Consider the following 13446-nt stretch of genomic DNA (forward strand, 5'->3'; position numbering starts at 1 on the left):
ATGCCTCCTTGGATCTGGTTCCTGTCTGCCAGCTCTGGACTCAAACACTTATGCCACGCACCGTTTCTTTTATCTCGTGCGAGCAGTTCATCTAGTCGGACATAGTTCTCCCGAGGCAAACAGCAAGACTTCACCTGCCGACAGTGACATCATGTGAGCTGGCAGGTGTGTCGGTGCTGCAGGTGATTCACTCGACAGAGCTGTGAGGAAGGGAAGCACTTACTGGCCTTCATTTTACAAGCTGAGAAAATATGATTCATTAAGGACACACATCACACAACAGTCATTATAAACATCTACCCCAGAGAGGAAACCCATCAGTTGCAGTTTAACATTTAAACTTTTTCACATGAATTTACCAAACACATGATTATTTTTTATCACGAGAACAACGTGTTATCGCGAGAAGAAAGCTACGGTTGAGTTTAGGAAAAGAACAACGGGGTTGGGTTTAGTAAAAGAAGAAAGTGACGGTTGAGTTTAGGAAAAGTCACACGCGGGACACGATTCCCGGTCTCCTGGGTGAAAGTCCTGTGTTTGACCATGAGATCAGTCTGGTTTAACAAAGCCAACAGAATGGCCAGTCTCCTCTAATAAAACAATATAACAGTTAGACTTTCATTCATTCCATATCAATCATTTAAGCTTTCATTGAATAGTTCCCTAGACTGCCACTCAAAACTGCTTCTGTCTTCTCGGCCAACAAAAAGTAGAGATCTCAATTGAATCTGTAAAGCCGTTGTCACATATGAACTCTGGACAATGTCCGATGAATCAGGTTCGGACATTATCCGGAGTTTCCCTTCCTCACATGTAGCATCAACAGAAGATTGACCGTTTCAAACGCGTTCTCACTTCCTGGAAATCCTCAGTTTGGTTTAGGCGAGGGGTGGTGCTGGGTAGAGCGTGCAGGAGGCAGGACATGACTCAGCAGATTACACCGCAGTCATAAACAACAGAGTCTCTCGCCGTTCCTTGAATCTCGCTGTCTCTGCAGTTAGTCATTTTTGTTGCCGTCTCCGTGTAAATCACTCTTCTTCACCCTTGGAAGTTTGTTTTCTTCTGGTTTTGCACCAGCCGCGTGATAGAACGTCATCAACACGGCCACTCGCTCACTGTGAACTCTCTGTTCACATAATCGGACACTAACCAGACTTTGTACTCGGGAGCTGGCAGGGTAAATACCGTTTAATGTCCGCTCCAACTGATTCACACATTTGTGTTTTCAAAAACAGCTCCTCCGGGGAATGTTAGAGAAGTTCATGTTTGTAGCGCATGATGGGAAAGGGGTTGAATTTTGACCTTTTTTTTTCTTTAGTTACAAATGCTGAAACCTGAACCCAAATGGGTTTATAAAGGTTTCATGAGGGTTCAGATTCCATTGGCCCTGCGGTGACAGTTTGGGTGTTTTGGCCATAGACCATCTGCTGTGGGTGCATCCACCAGTGAGCATGATTACAACCAGAAACAACAGAAATATGAGGCCTTTCTTGAAGAACCACAGGTAAATATTGGAAGTCATTCATGTTATTACTTCCAACTGTGGAAATCCTGCTATACCATGTCAAATTGTCTACATAGATCAGACACAGATAATCAATACACTGATCAAATGTAACCAAATTAAGTCAATATAAAACTGGGACCGTTATTAAACAGTTTGTGTAGTTAGTATAATGTGCTTGACATATTCAGATTATACTTTCAAATATAAATTGTATCTAAACAATCTAGGATGACACAGACGGCAGGACAGGAGCATAACTCTGTCTGCTGTTGTCCCGTCTGGACAATGATGTCACTGTTGCTGGGTGAACTGACCGACAACAGGTGAGACACAGACAGATGCTAAGTCAACGCTGTAGCTCTATGAAGGACGTGACGTCACACTGAGAAAAGGATCAATACTAACATTACTTCTGCTGCAGTGAGACATATACATCTTTGAACATCACATGTAACCAGACAGAACTATGGTAAATATCTCTTAAGGCTGCAAGACACAACCTAGATAGCTAGACAGAAGGATGACACATTTTGTCAGGCGTTAGCCTGCATGACTTGCAAGGAAGCAGATATTTACGGGTCGCTTTCGCTCATTTACATTTAAGAAATGTAGCACTTCACAAATCAGCAGCGCCTCCACCGCAGTGCTCACACTGAAACAACATACTGTATTAGGGAAATTACCATGACAGAGGCACCAAACAGCCTATCACCACCACAAACATACACTTTTTAATATTAAGTCCTCTGGAAATACAACAGCAGCTCCAAAAGCACTGCATCATCTCACAGAGAGACATAACTCCCTCGGATTGGAAACTGAGGAGTTTAACACATGAGCTTCTCATCTGGTAAGAGAGGCTCCAAATAAAGAATGAATAGGTGGATGGCGCTAAAAGCTAAAGCTAGTTCCTCATATGAGTTGGAAGAGAGACACAGGGCTAACCCTCAATCAGAAGCCTGGATTGTAAATGCTAAGGTGATAATACTGACGCTAAGGAAAGGGAATAGTGTGACCTGCTGCCATCTAAATCCTACAGTAGCTCCGCTGCTTCTCAAACAGCCGCTGAAACTTACGAGTCTCGAGTCATCTGGGCGTCTCGGGTGAATCCGGCACCTCCGCCTAAAAGAGAAGCTGCTGTTGGGCGTTTGGTCTAATTCCTGAAGTGTCCACTTTCTCCACAGACTGAGTGAGTGAGCAGCTGCGTGGCTGGCTCCACCACGGACTGGCTGACTTCAGAGGGGGGAGGTCAACCTCCGTTTAATGGACAGTGACAGTGGCGAGGCCCCCACCGGCAAGGTCTGCTGGTAACACCTCCTCCTCATTTTCCCCATGCACCCACCCACACTGGAGCCAGGGCTAAAAGTGGAGCAGCTGGGTGGGGGAGTGGGGGGTGCAATGGGTCTACAGTTGGGGGTCGTCTCTCTGTCCTTTCCTAAAATAGACATTCTGATCTGCACACGTCATCAGCCTGGAAAATGTGCGGGATTGTTAGAGGTTTACTCACGCTGATACAGATGTTACCACCTGGTACCAAAGAAGGAAACGTGCCATCCCAAGTCAGTGACATCATCCTTCCAAATCTCAGTCAAACCTAGCTCATGGTGGCCTACCTAAAGTGTCAACCTTTACGCACGAAGGTAAGTTCCCCAGTTAGGGAAAATAACTTGGGTTATCACAGTTTGGGCTAGGACAAAATGGTGTTGGGTGGTGAAGTTGGAAAGATGTTGGCAATTGGTTGCATTATGGGAAATGTAGGGTCCATCATTTTTGGGGCTTGACCCATACAAGGGACTAAAAGTCAGGACATCTACTGTAGGTCTCTGCTACTTTGATTTTGGTCATTTTTTTTTAATCTGTCTCTTTAAGTCTCCCAACTTCATTAAATAATGATCCTAAATCACTGGACTTCTGACCAATAAATTCACTTTGGAGATGCATTGTGTCTTTAAAGATTTGTCAAAAATGTCATGTTCAAAATATCATTAGGCCAATACATGTATTTTGTGAAGATAACACCCTTTTCTACACCAGTCATCAGCATGGTTGGGTCTCGTAACATATCGTAATGATTCTGATTCCAATTCTTTGAGGGGCAGGGTCAAATCAGATCACATGCTTATGATGAATTTATTTCGTCGAGACAACAACAACATTAATAAGGGTAGAAGTGGAACCTGAGTTCCAATCAATAATGTTCAATCAATGTGCACCGTTCAATGTGAAAACGTCACAGTTGGTAGTATATCAGTACTCTTGAGCCATGAGTTCCATACAGTACAGAGGTCTGTATATAGCCTGGCTGGATCCATAGAGATGTTGGGCCTTCATGAAAACAGTCAGCAGACCCGTTCTATGGATGAAATCTCCCCATCGTCATTCATTGAGGGCCAGTGGAGTATGGGTGCAGAGGGAGAGGGAACCTGTGATCCTACATGGCTTTGAATGGCATGTGCTATATTCACCTGAGAAAGGCCAACAGTGGTGATTAATGACACTGTGTCAGTGACACTCAGTCACATATGGCCCTGACCCTAAAAGAATATGTAGGTCATGTAAAATACACCATGGAGGTCAAAGGTTAAAATGTATCCGGTGTCTGTCGTCAGACCAACCAGTCAGTTATGTTTACTGGTGTGAGCCACTGCTACAGTATGTCAGCTCCTAAATAACCTGAGCTGTCTGCAGATTCCTCATCCTTCTATCACCAAAGACCCAAATAGATAGAATATGCCTGTCATCATGCTATGCTGGGACAAAATAATGCTGTTTTAATTCAACAGGTGAAACCTTGGTTCTCTGGTAGCCAAAATCCAGGTCAATATATAGACTAACTGCAGTGTACAACAATGAGGCATTTTATTTCCCAATCAAGACGCTACAAAGTTCAAAAGTCTTAAAAAAAAACTAAATTACATTTCTATCAATGTTCCACTAATGAAGCCAAATTAAGGGTATAATGAAGAGGCTGACTCTAGATTTGAGTAACAGAGGTTGAAACAGGCGCACTACATACGACCAGTGGAGAGACAGGCAGAGACAGACAGAGGGACAGGCAGACAGGCAGAAACAGACAGAGGGACAGGCAGACAGGCACAGGCAGAGGCAGAGGCAGAGGCAGAGGAAGGCAGGCAGAGACAGACAGGCAGAGGAAGGGAAAGCAGTTACCCATGGCAATAAACAGAAAGAGCCAATGTAACACTTCTTTAACACCCCCCCCTCCCCCCTGCCTTCCACCCTCTCTCAAACACACTCTCCATTCATCCATTCCTTTCCCTCCAGCCCATTTTTTCCCCTTCTTCCCTCAGTATGTCCTCTTTCCCACTATCTGTCCTAAACTCTGCACTCTCTCTCTCCTATTCTCTCTCCGTCCATTCACCGTCTCTCCTCTCGTCTCCTCAGCTCACCTCTCATGCTAATAGGCCATTGATGCGGTCTCTATGGTGATGTACTTTTCATTCTATTGGAGAGGAATGGGCCAATGGACTGACAGGATTAGGGACAAACAGAGCAATGTGTGTGTAATAAATGTGTGTAGCTACACAGAGTGAGGAACCGATTATTCCAGGTTTCTCTTTTTAAAGCTGTGTGTGTGTGTGTGTGTGTGTGTGTGTGTGTGTGTGTGTGTGTGTGTGTGTGTCCATGAAAAACATAACATAGATCTGCCAGCATGGGGGTGCTGACTCAGCTATCTGCAGCAAAGCATTAGCTGTGTTTGGTAACGACGCTCTGTTGCTACAATATGTTCCAATTTATCAAACTCCAATGTGGTTACATCTGGAAAATATGAGAGCTGAAAGAGCAATTTACATGTCTGAGTCACAGTTACATGTGGGAGCTGCCTGGTATGGGCTCCTAATGTTGATGTTACAGCGTGTTGCTCTGCCCCCAGTTGGACAAGAAATCAAGTAATGCATGCACTTCACCAGATTATTCCAATCCCACAACTCTGGTTGGCTGATGTCACCTGGTTTATCCATGCACACTGTACAGGTAGTAAGCACTCGACTCATTAAGCCACTCACGGGCTGGAGGCATTCTCACTTGCTGAACACTTTGTATGATTGGTCCGATACCAGAGACATGCAGTATCAGAACATGCTGATGGAGTTATCTCACTCACCAAACCTCATTATTTATTGTGTTAAATATATATTTTATTCATTAAAGTAGTTAAATCTGCTTTAATGCATCTCAGCTGCTCCAGTAAGATAACAGAAGCCTTCAACATATTCGACCTGAGTAATCCACAACATTAACGCTTCTGTCTGAACGGTATCTTCAGGAAACTGCTGAGCTGCTGGTGGCGTGAGGGCAATTCCAATGCCATAGCCTACTCCTGTCAGATAGCTCTGGGCTATATGTTATGGACCGCCTGCGTGATGGTTAAACTGAAAGGTAATCACATTCTCATGCTATTGTTCATGTCTTTCTCATTCTGTCTGCGTACAGCAATAGCCTTAATACCCTCACAGCTCAAAATCAACCAGACAAACATAAAGAAATACATCGCTACGTATGTCTTTTAGGTTCATCAGAGGAGGAAAAGGACCTGCTCATGTTGACTCACACACAGCTTTAAAATCTTCTCTCGGGCAAAATAAGAGTCCACTGACATGCTTCTTGCTTATGTTAAAAAAAAGTTTGTTGGGGCCCCTGCCACCTCTGCAGCCGTTCTGTGCTGAGCCTGAGAAACTGCACTCACAGAGGTGTCAGTTCGGGTGTGCTGGGGTTTTATTTAGGACTTTCAGGGACTGTTTCCTGGGTTTACAGACAGCTGCCGTAACAAGGCTGATGGCATCTGCAGACGTGTAAGACGATGAGCTACAGAAAGTCTAAACCTACATGCACAACATGGATGATGTATTCATTAAAGGGGTTTGGTCCGTTTCATGCGAACCCTGGAGCCTTTCGTGTGATAATCTGGTTGGTTCCAGGGGAACAAATAGCCTGGGTAGCTCACCTGGTAGAGCATGTGCCCATATACAGAGGCTCAGTCCTCGACGCAGCAGCCGCAGGTTCGATTCTGACCTGCGGCACTTTGCTGCATGTTATTCCCACACTCTCTCCCCTTTCATGTCTAAGCTGTCCTGTCACAAATAAAGGCCTAAAATGATGAAAAAGTTATCTTTTAAAAAAAAAATTCTAAAACGGGTTGTTTAAAGTAAACATTTGGAGATTTGTTCAGCTTCCTCTGTTTACACTGCTGCCATCTGTGGGATTGTTTCCCCCAGAAAGGGGCGTGGTGATCAGAGCCTCCTCTGGACGACGTATTGCCGCTCTGATGTACTGAAAGACTTAACGATTCACTCACGGTTGGAAATAAATAATATACGAAGGCTTCGACTGCATCCCTGTTGCTACGGTTCCTCATTTTAGATACAGGCTGATACTATGTAGCCAGCGCATTCATTTAGACACTGAACAGACAGTTTCACTGGAAGTATTCCCCCAGACCATGGTATAAATGTAAGGTACTGGTTACCACTATTACCATCTTAGTTTAGTGTGTTAACATGCTAACATTTGCTAAATAGCACAAAGTACAGCTGGGGCTGATGGGAATATCATTCATCAACCAAAGTGGTGCACAAATTGCATGGTAATCCATCCAAAAGTTATGGAGATCTTATACTCTGAGTCACAAAGGTCCTGGCGGGCCTGTCCTGCAGGCGGGGGCTGGGGGAAGGGTTTGAGCTGCTGGTGGCGCTAGAGGAAAAGTCAGCGGATCACCAAAGTCATTAGGATTCATTTTCTCAGCACCATGAATCTCAGCCAATTCATCCAATAGCTGTCGAGATATTTAAGTGTGGACAAAAGTGGGGGACTGACTAACAGCGTGGAGTTACCAAGAGTGCTCTGCTGCAGCTCACAGGTACGCACTAAATAAAACAATGGGTGGAAGAACAAAGCAGCAATGTTAAATTGGGACTGCCCTGTAGAGTCTCCTTGCATGGCCTCAGCAGCTCATTGTGACCATGATGTCAAGAATACTGCAGGGGTCGCAGCACAGAGCTCTGGATCCAGCCTGCTGCTGTGGTCACAAGAAAGATAGAGAGAAGGAGTACGACGGCTGGTAATAAGCTGATTGATGGTGGAAAGGCAAAGAGGAATGGAGCCTGCAGAGAGGAAGGGAAGCTGTTTCACACTTCACATGTTAGGCTGACAGCAAACAGTCAGCAGTGCACGCCTTCATTAATTATATTGTTAGTCCTTTTATTAAAGCTGACTGTTTTGTAATTTTCATTTCATTCACACTGTTCAACCTTTTGAAAATCTTTCATTATTTTCTTAATAAGAAACCGCTTTTGCATTTCAGCTCATCCTCCCACTGGTGCCCCGTTTACTGAGCATGTTTTCTACTGCTGAATAAAAGAAACACGGCAGTTAACCTTAAAGCAAACAGATTGATCCTGCTGGGCCTCCGTACCTGCTGTGGTTTTTGGTGTTGTGATTGGGGTCAGATGAGATGACACATCATAAACCTACTGGTAGGCTGTATGTGTGTATGTGTTTGCAGAAACCGTGTAGTCTCGCTTTGCCAGACCCTCCTCCAAAGCGCGCTGGAGGAGGGTCTGGTTAGTCCACACAGCATTCCTGGATGGGAGGTAAACGTGCTCTGGTTTATTGGCATTTCTTTAAACCAATCACAATCGCCTTGGGCGGTGCTAATCACCGGAGAAAAGCCGCGGTGTCTCTGTAAAATAGTCTCGGGAAGGAATTTGTTTTGGTGGAACATGTGTACGTTCAAAAGTAGTTTTACTCCGGATTTCCACTGGATGCAGAACGTCTGTGGACCAGCTCCGCTGCGGAACGGCTCCGTGCTCCGCCGTCCGTCAATAGTCACTATGTCCGGATTTGTTGCGGCACCCATGACTGACAGCTGTAGTCACGAGGACCCACGAGATCTCGCGAATTCACGTAGAATAGAACCACAAAACCAACAACAGTTAGTTTCCATCCAGAGGAGTAGAGGGGAAACTACTCTGAGCTGTGTTTTCAAGGTGTAGTGCAGGGAAATATGATCCGCCGTGAGCACGCTGTATTTTACTTTGAAAATTAACCGGATGTTTATTTTGTTTCTGTACTCGAATTCCTGTCCCGCACTATCTGCCGTGTGCTGAATTGCTGCGGAGCTCTCTGGCGTCCGGCAAAAATAGAAGCTCTGTGTATCTGCTCCGGACCACCGGAGCTGGGACGGAGTAGGGACGCAGATGTCCTGCAGTCAGTGGAAATACACACATTGACTTTAATGGAAACCTAATGACTCCGTCGATGTTCCGGAGCAGATCCACAGCCGTTCCGCATCCAGTGGAAATTGCCAGTTAGTCGTGCAACAGAAAACTCAGATTGGACAGATAGTCTAGCTAGCTGTCTGGATTTACCCTGCAGAGATCTGAGGAGCAGTTAACCATAGTCCTCAGAAATCCACCAGAGGTTAGAATGCCAACACAAAGGAAGCCCAAGGCAACGGATATCCGGTCTAAATGAGTGAAATCCGGCGGATTTTCCGGCAGCGACGGAGCAATCCCGGAAGTGGACCGTCAAGGATATAGACTAGATACTGTGGGACCCTACAGCTATAATACAAGATACAAGAACTACTGGCACTGAGCCCACCACAAAAGAACAATCCCATAATGGACTTTCAGCTCACATAAAGATGCATGAGACAATGAATGTCGTCCTCTTCAGCCGACTCCAGTGAGTCAGTGAGTGAGAAGCCACAGCCGTGACCAGCTGCAGCACAACGCACCAGCTAAGCACGCAGCCAATCCCCAGTCCCTCCAGGATTTCGCGATGTCGCGATTGCGCCAATTCACGCGAATTCAACCAATCACCGCGAATTTGGTGCGACTCACAATTTTGACCAATCACCGCAACATTTCCGCAAATTTGACCAATAACCTGAAGTTTCCTATGACTTCACCCAATCCCAGCAGTCCCACGTGCCATCAGTATGTGACTCTGAGAGCCACTGACCAAGCGGGAGTGAGAATGGCCACGGGTTGATCATTTCCTTGTTTCTGATGAAGACGAGACGTGTGTGTGTGACTCGAACATCTCACATTTACCAACACAACGTACAGCGAAACACATTTCAGACCATCCTGCCAACCTGTATACATTTTAACATCAATGTACGCTGTAATGTTTTTTCTCTCTAAAGTCGCTGAAACCTGCTGCTGTTTCAATCCTGTCGGCTGACTGCAGCGGGCGGGGCTGCTGCTCAGTTCCCTCCACACACACACACACACGCACACACACACACACACACACACACACACACACACACACGGTGGATGCAGGAAAAACCAGAGATGAGACGACACGATGACCTAAATTGAGAACAGCTACGCTCGTTATTGTAAGTGCAATGATAAGTTAAAGTCCAATAGTACTTTATCAAACCGTATGAAGGTGTGTTCCAGGCCAGGATAGGAAATGAACTAACAATGTAAAGATCAACAAGCCACTGACAGATATGTTCATATTTGATTCATTCAATAAATTATTTTTTGTCTTAAAGGGGTGATTGAATGCAAAACCGATTTTACCTTGTCATAGTTGAATAATGACAGTTTAGTGGGTAACTAGGACATACATAGAACCTCAACATCCCATTGACACCTCTTTCCTCTGCAAATCTCACAATTTGAAACTGCCTCTGAAAACGGGCAAATCTCAACTCGGCGGCTCCTTCTCATTTGGCTCTAGTCTCTATCTTTGTCACGCCCAAACATTTACATAGGCTACACCACTGATCTTAGGTCAGCTTAGTCTTCTAAATAGGTCGCGTAGATCTCAGAAATTGTATACATTGTACATCTGCTATTTTACCACTAAATTCACTTCTGAGACTTTTTTATGCAAGAAAATCAACTATGTAGAGGTCAAATATGGGCCGTTTTACGAAAATTGATGGCTAATTGCTCTTTGCTCTGACTGTGTGTCAGAGTTCAGCGGCTGGTGCTGCCTGTGTTGCTGCCTCGCCGCCCGGTCTGTCTTCCTTCACAGACCCCGGCCTACTGTGAGGTAGATGGCGCTCCGTCACGGCTGGCAGCCCACGGCACTCCATACCCGCGCAAAGTCACCATTTTTTGGGTTAATGGACTACCAAACGCCGCTGCCCTGCCCCCCCTCTTCCTGCTAAATGGCCAGTGTGTGTGAGTGAGAGCGTGGTCAGCGAGCTTGTTACGCCAGCAATCTCTTACCGCAGGTTCCAGTTAATCTTATAATGTGTGTAATTATAATGTGTTGAGATATTTAAACAAACGATCGGGGAAATAAACGCCTCTTGTCCGCGAGTCTCATTGATAGAGCTCCATTCAGCCGCAGGCTCTATCAATGAGAGCTAGCTAGCCTCCTCTTAGAATTCCTCTGAAATTCACACTGTAAATATACTCTAATTATGCCGAAAATGAAGCTAACTAGCCGCGATCTGTACACATAGAATTGAAGGGACAGTCGCAGCTAACAAAACCCCTAATGTTCACAAAAATGCATTAAATTGAAATCGGACACCATTGTTAGCTTTATAAGCCCTTGGGGTAGATGTTATATAAGTGGCGGCACGAAATTCAAACTGTAAATATAGCTACTCTAGTTATGCCGGCAGCTGGCAGCCAGCCAGCTCCGCGGAGCTCCACTGTTCCAAATAGAGCCATATTCACAGGGTAGTTAAGGGCCTAATAAAATAGCATTCGGGCAATTTTCAGCCGAACCAATGTTACATACCCTATTAGGAGACCTTAAGGAACAGAGTAAAATACCCTATATAATCATTCAATCACCCCTTTAAATCCATCCAACAGCCATTTTCATATTATACCAACATTTGCAGCATCCTGAGCCTTTTTGGTTACTAGGAAAACTCAGCCCAGAGTAATTTTATTCTTTTTATTTTTAAAGAACTATACAAAAAAAATTCGCAACTTCTTTTGCAACTTTCACTGTCTCCCACAACTTCATTGCTTTTATCGCAACTTTTTACAAAAGCTCCCGCGAAATCAGGCATTTTGGGCCACAACAATTTCAAAAAAAGGCTGCGAAATCCTGGAGGGACTGAATCCCATTCTTCTCTTTTTAAAAGGAAGTCATAGTACGGAACAGAACTGCTGAAAAAGAAACAATAAATGAAATCTCAGATCCAACACTGATCAGTGTGTGAGATATCCTGCTGACAGGTTGGACTGAAACTCAAGTCAAATGTAAAGTCATATCTTTCAATGTTTGTCATTCAAAAGAAGTGTTTGCTGCTGTTCATAATCTGTGACATCTCAGCCTCGAGGTGACGTCACTGCTTGGACCTTTTGGTTGCATGTTCACAAAGTCTCACACTCTCATATTACATGAACACTAACAGAACACGTACATGAATTGGGTTTTTTATAGTATGGGATTAGAGTGAAAAGAATGTTACATAAGGCCTTGGTTGACAAAATAAAAGCCCTTTTACAGGCAGAATCCTCCATGTTAGGTAGCAGCAGATATACTGGTGAGAATACTGACAATATAAAACAAACCTTTCCTTTTGCACCTTGCACTGTCAGACACAAGCACTGCTATAGCACAGTACTCTGCCCGTCCTGCAAAGTGTTGTGAGGCTTCATTAAAGTCTTTGGTTTGTATAGTGTTTCTGTGTCTCCCTGCTTATGTTTCTAAGCCTTAGCAAACAGATAAGCAGATAAGTGTAAGTGTGTCTCTGTGTGTGCTGTTGGTGTTTGTGCAAAGACAACAGGAGCTCAGCCAAAGCATCAGCAGAAGAAACAAAAAGCTCCCCCCTTCTCACATGGCTTTCCCTTGGCTTTGCATTTTCTCAATTACTGAAAATATTTATGGAAGTCAAGCTTGCCGCCTCCCATGCCTTCAGTATCATAAATGCTGGCCATCACTCTTTCCTGCCTATCCTCCCCTCCTGAGACACCAACAATTGTTTTTGATGATAGTGCACCACTGCTGTTAATTCCTTAGACAGGGTTAGGGACAGTCCGTGATGTATAAGAGTCCCATATTGATATGGGGGGTACATTCTAAGCAGAACATTTTACAGCATAAAAATCAAATTGTCAGCGCTCTTTACCAAGTTTTGTATTTCAGTACTCAGGGGCCGTGTTCATAGACAGTCTCCCCCACTACACATCCATCAAGATAATCACTACTGAACTGGTTATGCAATAATCAAACCAATAATACCTGACTCAAAATCATACGATGTGCTTGTCCACAGTAAGCATTTGAAATGGCACATTGCACATTAAAATTAGGATGGCTGCTTTATGTTGAGGTATTCGCCATTCTCCAGGCATGTTATGAGAGAAGCTTACCATACTACACAGTGGAAGACAAGTGATCAAGACTGGAATAGAAATGTATTGGTGAGCAGACAAGTGGAGGACGGAGATCTGAGCATCAAACTGTTGTTCACCTTTCTTCTGAAACTTGGAGTTGTTTCCCCTTATCCTCTCCTTTTCTCTTTTGTAAAGCCCATTTTCCTTTTCATCTGCCTGCATATGCACAGATATAGATCTATCTGTAGTAAACTGGTATCTATAGCCTGGCAAATTTATACTAGTGGCTCTACTCTCAATAGGACTCTAGTGTGTAGGAAACCCATCCTAACTATTAAGGAGCTGCGTGCAGCCATAGTCCTGCACCCAAGGACCAACTCCAAAGGAAATGCCACAACCTTCATCAAGGCCAGAGGCAGCAGTTACCCAGCATGTATGTCTTTATGGTGGGGGAAACCCCCATGCATACTGCACACAGAAAGGCCTCCCACCCTACTGGGCTTCTCGCTGTGAGGCAGCAGTGCATCCCACTGTGCCACCGTGCCGCCCTATGACAAACGTTTAGAGGAACGAATGGGGCGGCATCATGGGACACAGTATCAAGTTTAATATATTGAGGCTGGGGAGGTTGTTGTGTATTGATTAACA

At 44.7% G+C, this 13446-nt stretch overlaps 1 protein-coding gene across 2 annotated transcripts in view; it reads right to left on the bottom strand.

Moving 5' to 3' along the window:
• enah (ENAH actin regulator) overlaps positions 1-13446 on the bottom strand; it is a 117137-nt gene that overhangs the window by 84680 nt on the left and 19011 nt on the right. The window contains exon 1 of one of the 2 annotated variants that reach the window (XM_035995679.1): positions 2584-2856. The exons of the other annotated variant lie outside the window; for it this stretch is intronic. Within the exon in view, the coding sequence (XP_035851572.1) occupies positions 2584-2597 (14 nt within the window). The 5' untranslated portion in view covers positions 2598-2856. Of the gene's footprint in view, positions 1-2583; positions 2857-13446 lie in introns of those variants that run through there. 2 annotated transcript variants of the gene reach the window in all.

This window comes from Sander lucioperca, chromosome 19 (genome assembly GCF_008315115.2).
Source record: "Sander lucioperca isolate FBNREF2018 chromosome 19, SLUC_FBN_1.2, whole genome shotgun sequence".
Classification (NCBI taxonomy): domain Eukaryota; kingdom Metazoa; phylum Chordata; class Actinopteri; order Perciformes; family Percidae; genus Sander; species Sander lucioperca.